The sequence below is a fragment of the Salvia splendens genome, chromosome 12 (genome assembly GCF_004379255.2).
Source record: "Salvia splendens isolate huo1 chromosome 12, SspV2, whole genome shotgun sequence".
In the NCBI taxonomy this organism is placed as follows: domain Eukaryota; kingdom Viridiplantae; phylum Streptophyta; class Magnoliopsida; order Lamiales; family Lamiaceae; genus Salvia; species Salvia splendens.
Window position 1 is genome coordinate 9,135,240 of NC_056043.1, and position 18,636 is coordinate 9,153,875.

The window sequence follows — 18,636 nt, forward strand, 5'->3', positions numbered from 1 at the left end:
ATTTTTCAAGATGAGGTTTTCATTTGAATCATTTTAATGGTTCAGATTATTTACATATAAGAATTAAGGGTTTTCATTAGGCCATTCTGCAATTACAATAGTAGTACAACTTAATAAAATGAGTATCTTTGTTTATTATATGTTCCTGTTTTTAATACTCCATAAAAGATAAGAGGACCTCGTTTTCACATAAGACAAACCTGCATACTAGGATGAATTTGACAACATACATATATATATATATAATAATTCACCACATTGGTATGCAGATTCAATACACCTAAAAAAGTGTAACTAGTAGTAGTACAATACTGAAAACCATAAATCTCTTGATCCTTGCATGCGTTCCTCTCTCATTCTTCTTGATAAATCCATTGATGGAAGCTACTAAAATCAGCAAGTGGTTAGGATCATCTCAATTAACTTACTCAGTCATTCCGTTAACGGCTGAAGCTCCACGTCTTGAAGAAGGGTCAGCTTCGCTTTCCCACCATACTCCTCCGGCAACACCTCCTCACCAACTTCCCTAACGAATTCCTCTTGTTCCTCCTCGTTTGTCACAATCACAATCTGAAAGTATATAGAATGTCTGCTCAGTTCTTCAAAACAAGACGTGTAATCTAAAACCAGACCGATGCTTGTTTTAGCTTATCTGAAGTACCAGAGTAGAGTTTCTATATACTATTAAGGTTCGTCATCATCCCATTCTATACCTTTTCCAAAGTTGCTTTCTCAAGGAAGCGCGAAACCAGCCTCCAAACGCGCACGAAAAATCCAGGCATGTGTAGCAGGTAACATTTGGCTAGGCGCTCGGGATAATATGCCTGTTCAGACGGATCACAATGTGACAATCAGTGTATAAATATATGTAGGAACATAACAACAATACATGAATGACTTAAATTTTCATGGCCATGTTCTTTGAAAATGCAATCCGCGTGATCAAGTATCCGCAGCATATATATTCTTTAGTTTTGCGACAATGAAAGATTTTAATCCAGAAAACGGTGGTAAGAGCTGAGCACTTACTTGCAAGAACTGAAACCCAGTGATTAAACCACGAGCATCAACGTTCTTGTAGCCAATTTGTTGTAGATCAAGAATGGCAATCAGCTTTTCATTTCCTATTTCTTTGCCTCTAAAGCCACTGAAATCATTTTAAACAAGTCCACACCATAAATTATAATTTTATTCAACAAAACAAGGAATCATAGTAACTCCTGATTCTCAGATTATTGGAGAAGTACAGAATTTGATCACTGATAATACATCAAGTAGCATCACCCTTAAAATGATGCGTCTTATACAAGTGTGGAAATAAAAGGAAATTACTCAGAGCAGTGCATAGACCCTTGAAAACACAAAATGAACCTAAACGAATGTAGCTCATGAAACATTGGTTTTTTTTATAACTGTAAAATAACTAATTCTAATAGTAACAGAAAACATTCTAGGCCAGTCTGGAATGACTTGAAGAGAATCACAAATCGAAAACTATACCTTGCTATGGTTTTGTCGAGCAGATGAACCACAAATTCTGCACCATGAGAAAGGTTTGCATCAGAACAAATTCTATCCCATAACCATTGTTTCATTGAAACTCAAATCGAATACATCCCCAATTGACAGAAGATAATTAGTCTTACTACCGACTAAAAGAGATCTCCCAAATTTCCATTTGTTTCTCTATGCATATAGGTATACAATTACAAGAGGCCACAGTGAGTTCAAAAAAATGGAACATGATATATCATACATCTAATAGCATGTGCTTATGTCTAGCAAATTCTCATATTGTAGAAAGAACACAATTAGGCCAACATACCAGTCCACATCCATCCCACAAAATTCCACTAACCTCCCTTAGCCTATCAACCAACCAATGATGAGGACAATATTTTCCCAAAGTTCAGCACATATTATAAATCTGAAAGCTAGTCCAAAAACAGCCACCTGCACCACTTATTCATGCACACAATATCAACCAATCGACAACTTGCCTAATTACAGCAAACCATCGATTAACAACAAAAAAGCCAAAAAAGTTGTAGATGTCGCCTTCTGATGGAGGAGAGGACCATCATATTCAAACTTATCATCAATGGCCCCACAATTAAAAAAAAATCAATAGGTGAATAATGTTCAAACTTCTCCACAATTCTTTAATCTCTCCCCATTCTCTTACCCAACAAAAAGATGATCGAATTCGAATCCATACAAACTAAACCACAAACTTAAAATTCAATTTTGAAAACCTAAACAAAAGAAAATGTCACAAACTCTTGAATTGAAGAGCATCCTTGGCAGGAAAATGCTTGTTGGCTTTGCAAATCACCAAAGGATGGCCTCTTGTGGAAGGGCCCTGCAAAAAGATCTTTTCTGCGCTTAGTTCATCGGGAATTTCCGATTCAGGGATGGAATTTAGGGGCACAAAGGAAGCCCTCCAATCCCGCCACTGCACAAACATCTTTGCAGCCTTGTCGATGTCGAATGATCTTGCGATCAGGAATCTCGTGAGAGTTATATCCCCATATCTCTGCACAAAATTGCCCCCTTTTGGTCAAAACTGACCAATTTCTCTCCCAATCAAGATTTGGACTGTGAAAATGTGAAGGATCAGAGAGTACCTCAGTGGAAGAACCAAGATTGTGAACTGCCCTCCTGAGCTGGGCGACTGCAAGTTCTTGATTTTGGTCCATTTTTGGTCTTACACTTGCAAAAAAGCTCTAGTCTTGCAGTAGCACCCAATGTGTGGAGAGGGACGGTTGGAAAATGCTAAATTCTTTCCGTTTTAATGTCAAAACAGATGCCAGTTTATTTAATGTAACTGCAAAATTATTTTTTTATTTATTCCCTCATTTTCTGTTTTTTGTGGGACTGGAATATCATTGACTTCGTAACGGAATAGTCTTATTTTACTTAGTTTACGAAAAAATAGTCCAATTTGTAGATGATACATATTCTAATGAAAATTTCAAAAAGAATGGAAGGAGAAAAATAGATATTGTACGAGAAAATTTTTCATTTTTACAATAAGACTATTTTTTTGTAGATGCCTTAAAAGCAAAATGAGACTATTTTTGGAGAGGGTATGAAGTATTTTTTTTGTTTAATTGAAGTTGTGGTCTATAAAAAATGAAAACTGGTATAATCCAAAGTGTTTTTTTACTCCCTCCACCCTAAAGAAATATGTCATATTTTATTTTTCGTCCGTCTCATAGAAATAGTAGTTCATATTCATTTATGATAATATTTTTTTCCTTCTCTTTTAGTTTATGCTAACTAGATATTAAAACTCATGTCAATCTCAAATGACGACGGAGGTAATATAAATTAAATAAGAGGACCCATGCAGTACCAATTTTAATATGTTTGACCAAGTTACTGACAGCTAATGACTAAAGTTAAAGTGTGATTCAGTTAATGATTCTAGATTAGTCATTATTAATTTCACTTAACGTGTTTAATTCGATTTGTTTTGAGTGCCGGTATTTTTATTGCATTCACTAGTACTGACGGAAGTAGACAATTAATGATCATTGAATTCTGCATTTTTTAATCAAAAAGTCAAATGCAACTAAGATCACTATGATATTATCTAGTCCCTCCTAGAGTCATTCAATCATACAGACATGCATATCAAACGTAATTAAGATATTTTTTTATATTTTACAAAAAATCATGATATTTCTTTATGATGATTAACGGTATTGCCATACGGGTGTGTTTGGGATGGGTATGGAGAGTGAAGTCACTTTAAATCGAATTTTGGATAAGTATGCCTTTGTAAATTCTAGACAATATAAATTTGTAACGGGTTGATTGTAGGGGTGGCAAATCGTGCATGTCGGGTCGTTATCGTGTCGACACGATAACGACACGAACACGATAACAGCAAACACGAACACGACCCGTTAAGAAAACCTCAAACACGAACACGAACACGACACGAAATCCTCAGACACGAACACGACACGAACACGACACGAACCCATTAACGACACGAACCAATTCGGGTCAACACGTACACGAGATGACACGATAACGACTCGATAACAACACGACCTGATAACGGTTAAACCTATTAAAAATGAAAATAATAAGAATTAATAATATTAAAATATTATTTGTTAACGGATAACACGAACACGACACGAACACGTATTGTTAACGGATAACACGAACACGACACGAACACGACACGAAATTTTCGTGTCCTTAACGGGTCAACCCGATAAGGACACGAACCCAATAAGCTCTAACCCAAACCCATTATTTTCGTGCCGGTTCGTGTCGTGTTATCGTGTCGTGTCAAAAATTACCAGCCCTAGTTGATCGTCTTTTAAACGCATACTATAAATTACACAGACGCCGAAACTCATCATCAATGAAGTTAAGAAAAGATTAGCGTTTTGGAAAGCGATGAGTCACTCAATAACATGTAGATTGGTCCTTATTACTCCCACCGTCCCTAATAATTTGGCACCATTTGACCCGACACGAATTTTAAAAAATGTAATATAAAGTTGGTTGAAAAAGTTAATGACACCCACTACTTTCATATATTAGTTTTATAATAAAATATGAGTATAAATGAGTTAATGGAATGTGAGGTGCACTATAAAAAAATAGAAAAAATGAAAGGTGATAAATTTTTAGAAACGAACAAAAACGGAAATCAGTGACAAATTTTTAGGGAGGGGGGAGTATATGGTATTCAACAACCCCAACCATGCCCACGTATTATTGAAGCCTTTTTTTTGGGGCAAAAAGAAAGATGAAAAGAGGAGGGGTAGAATTTGATTGCATGGGAAATTATACGAAAATCAATTGAAGGTTTGTCACTACTTAAAATAATGATGGAGGTTTATGCACGTTCAAAAGTCAATGTGAAAGGACCAAAAGATTGGATAGTGGCAGATAGGCAGCTATCACCAAAAGATTGAATAGTAGGAGAGTGAGTTAGGTGGCAGTTAGAATATGTTATTTACTTCTTTGCTAGCTGAATTATAGTATAGTAAATAGTTCTTCCTTCCACATCTCTGCCAAAGTGAGATTATTTCCTCATGCAAGATAAATCATCATTCTGTTCTGTATAACTCTCTTCTCTCTTCTCTCTTCCAGTTTTAATAGTTCTGTAGTACATAATTTTGACAGTAACTCGCATAAACCACAGACCATATCCAACCTTAAAGAAAATGGACAGGCTCCTTCAACACACGATATATGGTAGCTCGAAAAGCTTAGAGCTAAACTTCAACAGTTTCACTACATAATCACGTGTGTTATAGATCTACACAGATGGTTTATAGATATTACTATAATGAATTCAAACAGAAAGTTTACCTAGTCAGAGAAAACACTCATCAGATCATTTTGGGAAAAGAGCTGCTTTACTGGAGTCCCCAATTTTACACTTCCCATCAGATCCATATTTGGCTCTTGCTTCACTTTGCTGCTACTGCTCTCAACATAAGATCTCACTTGACTTAGGCTGCACATTTGCAATTCCTGTTCATTGACAGCAAACCGGCTTGGTATGGACAGTCCTCTACCTGTGTATACAGGATTCCCTGCTGATCCTTGCACCAAATGCAGTTTACCATTGTAAGAACATTGCACAAAGGCCTTGGTAGGAGGCTGCACAACAGCGTTGAGTGTAGAGGCTGAGTTCCAAACTCTTTGACAAGAACTTTCTTGTATATTTCTTGAGTAAGATGATGTAGATGAAACAGAAGCTGCATCCCTAGGCGCACTCACTGCTTTACATTCCACTTCCAAGACTTGTCCAATACCTGACGAGATCAAGGGGTTATTATGATCCACTGCAGAATTTCTAAAGCTGCAATTTTGATCGACAGAAGCAGGGCTATTTCCTGCTTGATGATTTGGTGAAGACTGAGATGGAACTACTAAGCAAGAAGGGTTCACATTGATTGAACGACTTGTCTCTGGCATCATAGATTGCTTCTGCTGTTGCTGTACAAAGGTTAGCAAACCGTCCGTTTCTGTTACAGTGCCAAGGTTACAGGCTGGTACCAAATCGCCAAGGTTTTTCGACGACCAGGCTGCAAATTCGGGGTGTACGTCGCCATTGGACGTAAGAGGCTGAGAACTTTGTTTGGAAATGTTGGGCGAGCATTTTTCCAGAGGTTGGGCATAAGCAACCCGATCCACAGAAACACATTTAGACCCTTGAAGAGATGCATGCAGCAAAGTTCTCTGATCCACCCCTGGCAAGATTAAGTTCCCTGTGGGTCGAGAAAGCTCAGCATGTAGCGCTGCTAATGTCGGTGGAGGAAGTTGGCCAGAAGCTGCCAATGCTTGAAACTCAATCCTTCCAAGTGAGGCTAGTTTCAGATTCTGCTCCACTGGCCCACAATAAGAAGAAGAAAGGCCAACCTGTTGATGAACTACCATACTCAACCTCTTTAAGTATAGTCTAAATTTCTGCAGATTGACATAACAATAACCAGAAATGAGATAATCAAAACGAAAGTCATCGTGCAGAGTTGTAGACTTAAAGCTCTGACAAAAAAATCTTATGTGAAAAGATGTGATCAATAACATAGCAATGGTAGCAACTAGCAACCACCATCGAATTATACAGAATTTGTGTGAGACATTAAGGTCCGACGAGAGGTCGGTGTTATGAGCCAAGGACACTGTTAAGAACAGAATTGAAAGGAAAACAGTTGTAGAAATTCTTTATTCAATCGGCAGTGCCGCCCAAGCCCCAGGCTTTCCCTTGATACAATATATGTCCCTTTCAATCATAATCTCCTAAACTATTAATAGGGAAATAATCATAATAACCGACTTTCCCCCCCAACAGGCGCATCATAACCGCCCCTTATTCTATTTACAAGATACACACTCCTATTTACAAAATACACACTATTTACAATATTTATACTAATTACACAGCCCACGAATGTAGACTCAATCCCGATCCTCACGCTTCTTCCTCCTTTGATACACTATCAAGGGCTTTCCCTGGTTGTCACCCTTTCGCTTCATATCAATTCCATCCCCCTTAGAATCGACCTTGTCCTCAAGGTCAAAATCTGGAAATTGCCCCATAAAATGTTGCAAGTCGATCCACGTAGCCCCATCTTCACCCTCACCTTTCCATTTCACCAATAGTTGCTCAACTTCACGTTCCCCCATTGGAATCACCCGCAATGCCAAGATTTGTTCTGGCTCGAGCATTGGCAAGACCGGCAGTTCTATAGATTCCGGAAATTCAGTTGTAACTTCATGATTTCCCACCACCTTCTTTAGTTGAGAGATATGAAACACCGGATGTACCTTGCTGCCTTCCGGAAGGCGCAGCTTGTATGCTCTGCTCCCAACCCGAGCAAGAATTTCGAAAGGCCCATAAAACTTAGCCGACAGCTTATGATCCTTACCATCCCGCAACGAGGCTCGCCGAAACGGTCGGACCTTCAGAAACACCTTATCACCAATCATAAACTCTACGTCTCGACGGTGCTTGTTGGCCTGAATGCTCATCTCCTGCTGTGCTTGCATTAGATTTCCCCGAAGTCGCTGCAAAACTTCATCTCGGCTGGCCAAAGTTTCAACCACTGCCGGCATTTTACACTCCCCGGGCAGAAAACGGCGAAGAGTTGGAGCCGGCCGACCATATACCACCTCGAAGGGAGTCATTCGCGCCGCGGTTTGGTATGAAGTATTGTACCAAAATTCTGCCCATGCCAACCATCTCACCCATTGCTTGGGCTGCTCGCTAGTGAAACAACGGAGGTATGTCTCCAACACCCGATTCGTCACCTCCGTTTGACCATCCGTTTCAGGATGGTAGGCTGTAGAGAACTTGAGGCGAGTACCGGACTGCGCGAATAATTCTTTCCAAAAAACACTTATGAACATGGAATCACGATCGCTAACAATGGAGTTGGGAATTCCATGCAAGCGGACCACTTCTTTCATGAAGATTTCCGCCACCGAGCGAGCAGTGATCGGAGGCTTTAATGGTAAGAAATGAGCATACTTAGATAACCTATCAACCACCACCAATATCACAGAAAATCCTTTCGACTTAGGCAAGCATGTGATGAAATCCATAGAAATATCTTCCCAAATTTGTTGCGGAATAGGCAACGGCTGTAGCAACCCGGCTGGCGACATTGCCTCGTATTTCATCTTTTGACAAATCAAACATTTAGCAACATTTAACAGTACGGAACATACCTTTCCAATAAACGTTGGTTGCGATCCGTCGATATGTTCGCAATACTCCTGCGTGTCCCCCAGACGGGGTATCATGGAACTCATGAAGAAGTTCGGGAATCCATCGCGATGCTGCCGGTAGCGTGATGCGATCGTGAAAGAATAATTTCGTTCCCACCAACCGAAAACCCGGTCTACTGTCCGGCTGCCGCTGAATTGATTCGATGATGGCCTTGAGATACTCGTCACTCCGTTGCTCGCTCTCGATCCCCTCGAAGCCCAGCCACTCCGCCTTACTTAATGCTGACAACTCGGCATCACCGTCCCGTCGTGATAGAGCGTCCGCCGCAGCATTAGAAATTCCAGTTTTATACTCAATATCAAAGTCATATCCCATCAACTTAGCAATCCAAACTTGCTGCGCGGGAGTAACAATCTTCTGATATAGCAAATGCTTCAAGCTCCGGTGATCGGTTCGCACCACAAACTTCCTTCCCAGTAGATAAGGTCGCCAATGCTGAACGGCTAAAGCGAGGCCCATCATTTCCCGTTCATACGCCGATTTTGTCAAGGTACGATCAGCCAAAGATTTGCTGAAATAGGCAATCGGTCGACGCTCCTGCATTAGTACCGCCCCTATGCCCGTTCCGGAAGCATCGCATTCGATAACAAAGGGGCGATCAAATTGGGGCAATGCCAACACCGGTGCCTCCGTAAGAGCCCTCTTTAAGCGACAGAAGCCCTCTTCCGCTTTAACAGTCCACTCAAAGCCTTTGGGAGCGTCTTTCTTTAATAACATCGTTAATGGCCTCGCAATCAAGCCATACTCCCTGACAAAACGGCGGTAGTACCCAGTCAAACCCAAGAATCCTCGTACCTCGCGTATACTCGAAGGTCTCGGCCACTCTAGCACAGCCTTAATTTTATCCGGATCCATTGCTACTCCATCCTTCGAAATTATGTGACCCAAGTATTCGACTTGCCGACAACCAAATGTACACTTCTTGTGATTTGCCAAAAACTGATTTTCTTGTAAAATCCAAAGCACAGTTTCCAAGTGCACTCGATGCTGCTCCCACGAACGGCTGTAGATGAGTATGTCGTCGAAGAAAACTAACACAAACTTACGCAAATAGGGCCTGAACATGTCATTCATAGTGGATTGGAAAGTCGCCGGTGCATTCGTGAGGCCGAAGGGCATGACCAAGAATTCATAGTGACCACTGTGAGTTCGGAATGCGGTTTTGGGTACGTCCTCGGATGCAACACGGATTTGGTGATATCCGGATCGAAGATCAATTTTGGAGAAAACGACCGCCCCAGCCAGCTCGTCAAGCATCTCTTGAATCACCGGAATGGGGTATTTATCCGGTACCGTCACCTTATTTAATTCTCGATAATCGACACAAAATCGCCAACTCCCGTCTTTCTTTTTAACCAACAATACTGGGCTTGAGAAGGCGCTCGAACTCGGTCTTATAATCCCTGCCAATAACATGTCCTTCACCAATCGTTCAATCTCGTCCTTCTGGTGATGCCCATAACGATACGGTCGCACAGAAACTGGTCGAGTACCATCTTCCAAGGTAATGCGATGGTCTGTCACTCGCTCAGGTGGTAAGGATTTCGGATCCCCAAATACTTCGTGAAATTGTTGCAGCACTTCTTGTACCCCTTCTTGCTCGTGTATTTCAGCGTCCCCCTTTTCTTCTAGTACTATCGCCCATACTTGTGCATCGCGAGAGTTGATTAATGATTTTAGTCCGATAGGTCCCCGGCACAATTGAGGATCGCCCCGCAGCTTGATGCAGCGACCTTCCTTTTCGAACTTCATTATCATTTTGTCGTAGTAGTGCTTCACCTCTCCCAAGGTCGAAAGCCATGTCATACCCAAGATCATATCTACACCACCTAGCGGAAACACAAAACAATCTAATAGGAACTGACATCCCGCCAATGTTACCTCAATTTTCCGGCATGCACCCTCCGCTTCTTGGCGTAAACCGTTTCCCAAGAGAACGCCGAATCGCTCCTCTCGATCGGGCTGTAGTTGCAGCCGGTCCACGAGTGCCCTTGATATAAAATTGTGGCTTGCTCCGCTATCTATAAGAACTATGATAGTGTGTTCTCCCAACTTTGCATGCAGGCGCATAGTCCGAGCGGTATCAATGCCCGCCATTGAATATAATGGCAACTCAACGTCTCCTTCGCCAGACTCTTCATGCTCCTCGTTCATCTCCTCAAGTCCCGTTGGCTGATAAAATTCATACTGCTGCAGGTCTATCTTCTCTCCTTCGGTGATCATTACTCGCAACTGTTTGAGGCTACACTCATGCCCCGGAGAATAAGGTTTTCGACACCGGAAGCACAGCCCTTTAGCCTTTAATTCCGCCAATTCTTGCGAAGAGATCCTCGTAAAACGAGGTCGTTGTGGATGCTGCATCGCTTCACTGGCCCTTGACATAGAAGATTTCTCACCCGGACGTGAGTTACTACTAGTGAAATTCTGACTTGGCCTTCCTATCGAGTCAGTCCAAGCCATTGAACCGCTTCGACTCCAGCCGCTTCTCCTTGGCGTCGAATTATTCCAATTCAAACTTGTACGTCCTCCCCCCTGGATTGCCAAATTATCTTCTACATCACGTGCTAATTCCATTGCCGATTCCAGTTCAGTCGGCCTGAATAGGCGTAGGAATCCTCGTATTGGATCCTTAAGACCCTTCATGAAATAGCCGAGATAATGAGCGTCGGTTAAGCCAGGTACTTGACTTGAGAGTTGAACAAACAAATTGACGTAATCCTCGACTCCCTTAATTTGTTTAATATCAGCCAATCTCTCAAATGCGTCCCCTTGGAAACGAGTATCGAACCGAGAAACCAATGCTTCCGAAAATCCCTTCCATGTGAGGGAGGGCTTACGAGAACGCAGCCAAGTCATCCAATACAAAGCCGGTCCCTCCATTGCCACCACCGCCGCTGCAACTCAGGATTCCGTCGCAGTTCCGGTTATCTCGAACTGTTGGTTGGCACGGGCTAGCCAACCGATGGGGTCCATTCCGTCGAACGACGGCAATTGCAAACCCCCTTTGTTCTTCCCCTGGTCGGGTTTCTCGCCCGTGTCGCTACCTTCCTCTGATTTGTTACCATCGTCGTCGTTGGACCCTCCTCCGCCGGAGTGAGATTCCGACTTAGTTTTGACGGCGACCGATAATTCGGTGAGGGTAGCAGTAATTATCTCCAGACTTTCTTTCATCGCTCTCTGATCTTCTCGAATCCCTTGCTGCTCTTTTTCCAACGCTTCCATCCTTTCCGTTTGCGATCTCGTCATTTTCAAGTGAGGACGGGCTCCGGCAGGTCGGACCAATTGTTAAGAACAGAATTGAAAGGAAAACAGTTGTAGAAATTCTTTATTCAATCGGCAGTGCCGCCCAAGCCCCAGGCTTTCCCTTGATACAATATATGTCCCTTTCAATCATAATCTCCTAAACTATTAATAGGGAAATAATCATAATAACCGACTTTCCCCCCCAACAGGCGCATCATAACCGCCCCTTATTCTATTTACAAGATACACACTCCTATTTACAAAATACACACTATTTACAATATTTATACTAATTACACAGCCCACGAATGTAGACTCAATCCCGATCCTCACGCTTCTTCCTCCTTTGATACACTATCAAGGGCTTTCCCTGGTTGTCACCCTTTCGCTTCATATCAGACACTGAAGAAACAGACTACATTTTTTCGCAAACAGTCAAGGAGTTACATAAGAAAAGAAAGCATTTCAGATATCTCCCATATTTCCAAGAATATCTGAACAGTATTTGGAGCCCAGGATGACATTGGAAAAGGTGAAGTATTTTCAGATTTTACACTATTATCCTTTAGTTGAAAGTAAAATATGGCAAATAAAGATTCCAAAATCACCAATGCTGTATCATATATTTTCAGCTTTGAAATTAGTCAGAAATGAGATGCAACCAACAAAGACTAGATGTGAGGAAATAATGAGACCTGCAAATGACTAGCAACATTCTCCCTTGTCAACCCAGGGACATTCATCAATTCAAGAATTCTCTTGGGTACAGCCTCTGAAAAGAATCCAAAGATGCTAACAGATGTCAACAATTACATAGATAGATTAAAAAAAATTCTCTAGAGAAAATAATGATATTGTTCTCTAAATGCATTTATTGCTCCAGTAAGTTAAATTTTCAGTAATATAAGAACATAAAAGGCAAGTCCATACTATCAATCCCGAGCTGATTTACAGCAGTGACGAATTGCTGATGGAGCTCTACTGACCAAACCACACGAGCCTTCTTTGACGTGCTAGGGTCATCGTTATCCGTTTCATCATCCTCATCTTTAGAGTCTCTCCTTTTCTTTTGCATTTTATTAACCTCGTCTGCATCTGCCCCTTCATTCAAAGAAGAAGCATATTCAGTATCATCAATCACTCGTTTTCGACGATCATGGTCTTCCACGCTACACGAATGATCATGTTCTTTCATATCATTCTGTTTTTTCCTAACAACATGCTGCCAAATATTCTTCAACTCTTCGTCCCTGATAGGCTTAATTAAGTAATCACAAGCCCCGTGCCTTACTCCACGCATGACCAGATTAGTTCTTCCATCCGCGGACATCACTGCACAACAGAATCAATTGTCAAGTAGCCATAACCAATTGTGAAGGCTTATCCACAAGAAGCATCACTCACTTATCACAGGAAGGCCCATTTCCAGTCCAACTAGCTCAAGAAGTTTGAAGCCATCCATATCCGGCATGTGAACATCACTCAGAACAACATCAAAAGATCCTTTCCTTTCCCTCAATAAGTTCAAAGCCACTGTCGCTTGCGAACAACTGGTAACTGCAAGGACATCAGCACTTTGAAATATAAATGAATCCAAAGTGCTCTCAACTAATTCGAATTCAATTGATTTCTTTCCGAAGGTAATTCGCTTAAAGTCGTAGCAATCAACAAATTAACGCACTAAATCGTGAAATTGAGCAGGCGAAAAATCTGAAAACGTGACTAACCATTATACAAGCACTTGCGAAGCATTTGCTCCACAACGCGGAGGCAGATGACGTCATCATCCACTACTAAAACCCTCAGCCCCACCGGGAACTGCTGCGACACCTCCAATTTTCCACCGCTCGTGCACGCCATTATCGCCTCTGCTGAAACCCTAACTTCAGGATATGTTCAAGCACAGCCGAAATCGCCAGAAACCATGAGACGATAAGAGATCTGGAGGAGAATTAGAAGCAAAAACAAGGAAAACAGCAGAAGGAGAGGGCAATGATTGAGTGAATTGAGTAGGAAAGATGTAAATAATACTCCCTCCATCCCATGCTACTCGCACTTTTCATTTTAGGCCATAAATTTGGGATTGATTTTTTTGTGTAATTAAAAAAGAATTTTAGGTGTAATGAGACATCACTTAATAAAAGAGCTCTTAACTTAAACTAACATATTAATTAAATGCATTAATTCTAACTTAAATTATAAATAGTGTAAGGACTTTGTGACGAGCCGAAAAGCAAACGTGCGAGTAGCACGGGACGGAGGGAGTACTAAATATGAAGAAGGATAACGCTGAAGAAACAGCATTAAAGGTGTTGCTAAACAATCTTTGTACGTATCTGTGTCTGCCGTCATTACTGCGAGGCATTCCGTATTCATAATTATCGAATTTCACACTAATTGCATCTAAATGTGGTAAATTTTATGTTTGCCGACAACAAACTAAAACAAGAAAAACCACTAGAATGTGCATTATTGGATTAGATTGATGCTCATTCTACATCAAATGCATAAATTTCACACTATAATTTTAATAATATTTTCAAATATTGTAATAATACAATCATTTTTAAATTTATTGCAAAACTAAAACTATGCATCGTTGACTCATTGATTAATTATCTAGGATTATCATATGTTCATTCATCTAAGTTAATCTTATGAACTAGTTCATAAACATAGGTAATTACATGTTTCATACAAAATATTTTACCTTTATTTCAATTTAGTATAAAAATATTAAGTCTATATATTTCATACTACAAAAAGTTACATTAGTGTTTTAAATTAATACATTCCGTTAAATATTTTAAACACCGTAGTTAGTTTATAATTTGTCCAACTTATCATCATAATAAAATAATAATTAGAGATTTAATACAATTAATCACTCAAAAAAAATAACAGTCAATATCAATTCTTCCAGCAATTGATCGTGGTTTAAAAAAATTCTCTCTCAATATGCTCTATTTTTTCGACGGGACATTCTAAAAGAATGCCCACTTCCCTCAGCCGAGGCCGCATACGGATGGGTGAAACGAGAAGCTCCCCGACGAAAGATCAACTCGCCAGCAGCAAACTCGGATCTCCCAACCGGTGCAACCAACAATGTCTAATCATCGGGCGGAATAGGGTTGGGATTCGCAGCCTGAAATCAAACACCATAACACCAAACCCAACCACCGCGCGCCGCCGCGCCACCACCAAACCGCCGAGGAGGGTTCAAACCTGACAAATCCAAAATATGGTGCACCCACTGTCAACGACCGAGACACACCAAGGAAAATTGTTTTCTCCTCGTCGGGTTCCCAGAATGGTGGGATGAAAGCCAAAAGGCGAGAACACGACTCGCAATCGGAGTCGGAGAAGGAGGTAGATTGTTCCAAGAAATGGCGGGTAACCGAGAAGCTGCCTGATGTGTAATTTTCGAGCTTTTATATTAATGGATTATTAACACACAAGTTTAATAAAATAGCTCTAATATTACAATCTATCTGCAAGAGTACAGAGTCGACTGTAGTACTTCGAGTGTCGAACCACAGGGAGGCGTATGTTATTTAACAAGAATTGACAAGACTAAAAAAACTAAATTTACAAACTAAGGAAGACTTTTCAAATAGGAAAAAGATGTCACTCCAAGTTGCTCAGTAAGCTTGTATTGTTCTACACCTATATTAAGAGCACATATTTGAGATTAATTAATCAACCTAATCGCGTGCACTGAACATGTCTACGACGTATAGTTCACAGTCAGCTGAACACTTGTTCCATGAACCAACTTTCAACGACATTTAATTCCTGCAGATGCGCGGGAACGAACATCGTCTACTATAATCACTTACCTAATCCACTATCAATTTATCCCCTGAACAGTTCTAAATCGATAGCATACCAACAAACGATCAATCCTAAGCTATGTTAAAGAGACGATAGCAAAAGAATTAACATCACTACATCATTAGCCAAAAATGTAGTGAATAAAATTAAGCACATTGTAGGACACAAACATATGATATTGATGGTGTAAAAACATTCGTACAAGCCTAGATTACAACTTGGAGCAACAATGAGAGCTTAGCCTAAACACATGGTGAATTTGCAATTAAAACCGTAGGATTCAAGCTCTTGATGAGTGGAGTTGGGATTTGGAGTCGGATCGTCGGAGAGTAGGCCGGACCTTCTTCCTCTCTTTCTCTCCTTTCTCTTTCCCTCTACCAAAAAACGTCACTTCTTCCCCCTCTCCCCTCTCCTTTCTCTGTTTAATAATCAATGCTCCTATAACCGTCCCATCAATCCATTTTCCTTTTTTTTTCTGCAGCCTTTTATTTTCTTTGTTTTTTTCCCCAGCCAAACCGCCTCTTCTCTCTCCTTTTCCATCATGAAACTGTCCGAGAAATTGCTGGAATTACAGTTAAAATAAACTACCCGGCCGGGTAGAATTTTACAACTGTAAAATCACCCGGCCGGGTGGCCAATTTCTTGTACTTGCTGGAATTTTCGCACAACTTTTTCACATCCGAGCTTCATTCCTTGTTTCACCATTCATTCCTCTTCCTACACCACAAAACATACTTTTGCAAGCATCAAACTATATAAATCATGTAAAGTTAGGGGAATAAAAATGTACAATTTGATTCACATCACTGCCAACGCCCGAGGGAGAACAGGCGAGACCACCCAACAGCAGGGCAGCTGCGGCGACAGGCGAGGCGAACTGGACCAGCGAATCGGAGAGGCCGCATTTGCCAAACGGAGGGGGAGTTCTGTCGGAGGTAACGGTGGATTAGGGAGTGACAACCCTAATCCCCAATTTAATAAATCAATTTTATTGCATGCCCCCTCAAGTTTGGAAATGTTAAAAAAAGGACCCCATTATACGAATATTTATAAGCCTAGTCCCTGTAGTATAATTCCTGTGCAAAAAGGTCCCCAGACTAAAAAAATCTGAAAAATTACCCCTATATTGCCTAAAAATTCCTTTTTAAGCCCAAATCGTTTTGCACCGTTGGAAAAAATCCCTATATCATGTATGGCCCAAAGTAAAACTGATCCTAAGGAGAATGGATGGATATTTGATTGTGGAGCCACAAATACAATGTCTTATGATAAAAATGATTTTTTCTGCATTTACTGATGCTACAAAGAGTTCGATACAAACTGCTGATGGGGAATTAACTGTTGTTAGTGGGAGTGGAACCATTGAAATTTCTCCCACCTTAAAACTCTCCAACTGTCTTTATGTGCCCAAACTGTCTCATAAACTCATGTCCATTAGCCATGTTACTAAAGAGCTAAACTGTACTCTATTGATGCACCCAAATTTTTGTGTATTACAGGATATCGGGACGAGGAGGATAATTGGGCGTGGCACTGAGCGTCAAGGCCTCTACTATGTGGATGAGATTACTCAACAAGGTGGCACCGCGATGCTTGCTCACGGATCTGCTGAAAGAGAAGCTTGGTTGTGGCACCGTAGAATGGGACATCCATCTTCGGGTTATTTTAAAATTATGTTTCCTAAGTTTTCTACGTTTAAGAATATTACTTGTGAGTCATGTGTTTTGGCCAAAAGCCATAGACAATCCTTTAAATCTAGTGATACTCGGGTTAAGGATATTTTTTCCTTAGTACATGCTGATGTGTGGGGCCCAGCGCCCATTTCTGGTGACCATGGTTTAAAGTATTTTTAAATTTTTGTGGATGATTGCACTAGATTAACATGGGTATATTTTTTGAAAAATAAATCTGAGGTTTTCGAAAAATTTACCACTTTTTTTTACTATGATTCAGACTCAATTTCAAACCTCTATTAAAAATCTTAGGTCTGATAATGGTAGGGAATTTGTTAATAAGGAAATGACATCGTTTTTTAGGAGCAGGAGACTTTTTCATCAAACGACTTGTCCCTATACTCCCGAACAAAATGGAGTAGCAGAATGAAAAAATAGACTGATTTTAGAAATGACTCGAGCTTTGTTTTTTGACTCAAATGTTTCAAAATTTCTTTGGCCTGAAGCTGTAGCCACTGCAGTTTATTTAATAAATCGTCTACCTACAAAGATTTTAGGTATGAAGACTCCTCTGCAAATTCTTTCAGCCTCAACAAATATTCCTGAACCCCTGACTATTTCTCTCAAAATCTTTGGTTGTTCTGTTTATGTCCATGTTCCCAAGCATGAAAGAAGTAAATTCTCATTAAATGTGTTTTTATGGGTTATGGATTGAATAAAAAAGGATATAGGTGTAATGATCCAACTTCTAGAAAGATTATTACAATCATGAACTGTAACTTCTTAGAAAGTGAGTATTTCTATCACACTCAAATTCGGGGTCAGGGGGAGAGTGTTCCAAGCCAGGGGGAGAGTGTTCAACCCCTTCATTGGGATGTGCCACAATTAGGCAACTCTGAGGTGGAGCCAACAGAGCAAGCTAGTGTCATCGCCGAGCAGATCACGTCCACTGTGGAGCCTCCTCAGTTTCCATTGCCTGGACCAGATCCTCCTCCAGTGATATCTGAGGTAATTCCCGAAACTAGCTCAGAGAATACAGTTATTGGCCCTAACCAACCGGATGCAGAGGAAGGAGAAAATGCAGCAATTAATGGTGATACTGGACGGTATATCTTACCTCCTAGAAGCACCCGTGGGGTGCCTCCTAAATGATACAGTCCAGAAAGAACCAATTCAAGGAGTCGGTACCCTATGGCAAATCTGGCTAAAGCAAACTTGAGTGAAATGGCCAGGGCATTTGAAGCTGCTCTTTATGAGGAAGAAGAGCTCCCTAGAACGGCAGAAGAAGCTATGAAAGTTGCCCACTGGATGGAGGCAATGTTGGTGGAGATGAGGGCCCTGATAAAAAACAAGACTTGGGAAGTATGTTTGAAACCAGATGGGGTCAAGACTGTAAGATGCAGATGGGTCTTTACTAATAAGAGAAGACCAGATGGATCGATCGAAAGGTATAAGGCAAGATTGGTAGCTAAGGGATATACTCATACATATGGAGTCGGCTATGCTGAAACTTTCTCCCCAGTGGCAAGGATGAGTACTATTTGAGTACTATTCTCTATAGCGGCAAACATGGAATGGCCACTACACCAATTTGATGTGACAAATGCCTTT

At 40.8% G+C, this 18,636-nt stretch overlaps 2 protein-coding genes across 2 annotated transcripts; both read right to left on the minus strand.

The window, feature by feature from the left end:
* Nucleotides 1–205: 205 nt before the first annotated feature.
* LOC121759758 (SEC14 cytosolic factor-like) lies at nucleotides 206–2,801 on the minus strand. Its single transcript, XM_042155448.1, has 6 exons — nucleotides 2,628–2,801; nucleotides 2,281–2,536; nucleotides 1,501–1,537; nucleotides 1,030–1,147; nucleotides 714–824; nucleotides 206–570 (listed from the first exon to the last, which is right to left on the minus strand). Exons 1-6 carry the CDS (start codon nucleotides 2,697–2,699, stop codon nucleotides 433–435), a joined length of 732 nt encoding a protein of 243 aa, XP_042011382.1. The 5' UTR covers nucleotides 2,700–2,801; the 3' UTR covers nucleotides 206–432.
* Nucleotides 2,802–5,225: 2,424 nt separating this feature from the next.
* LOC121756949 (two-component response regulator ORR21-like) lies at nucleotides 5,226–13,525 on the minus strand. The gene is made up of 5 exons (XM_042152386.1): nucleotides 13,246–13,525; nucleotides 12,923–13,075; nucleotides 12,449–12,850; nucleotides 12,214–12,290; nucleotides 5,226–6,450 (listed from the first exon to the last, which is right to left on the minus strand). Exons 1-5 carry the CDS (start codon nucleotides 13,376–13,378, stop codon nucleotides 5,347–5,349), a joined length of 1,869 nt encoding a protein of 622 aa, XP_042008320.1. The 5' UTR covers nucleotides 13,379–13,525; the 3' UTR covers nucleotides 5,226–5,346.
* Between the last annotated feature and the right edge of the window lie 5,111 nt (nucleotides 13,526–18,636).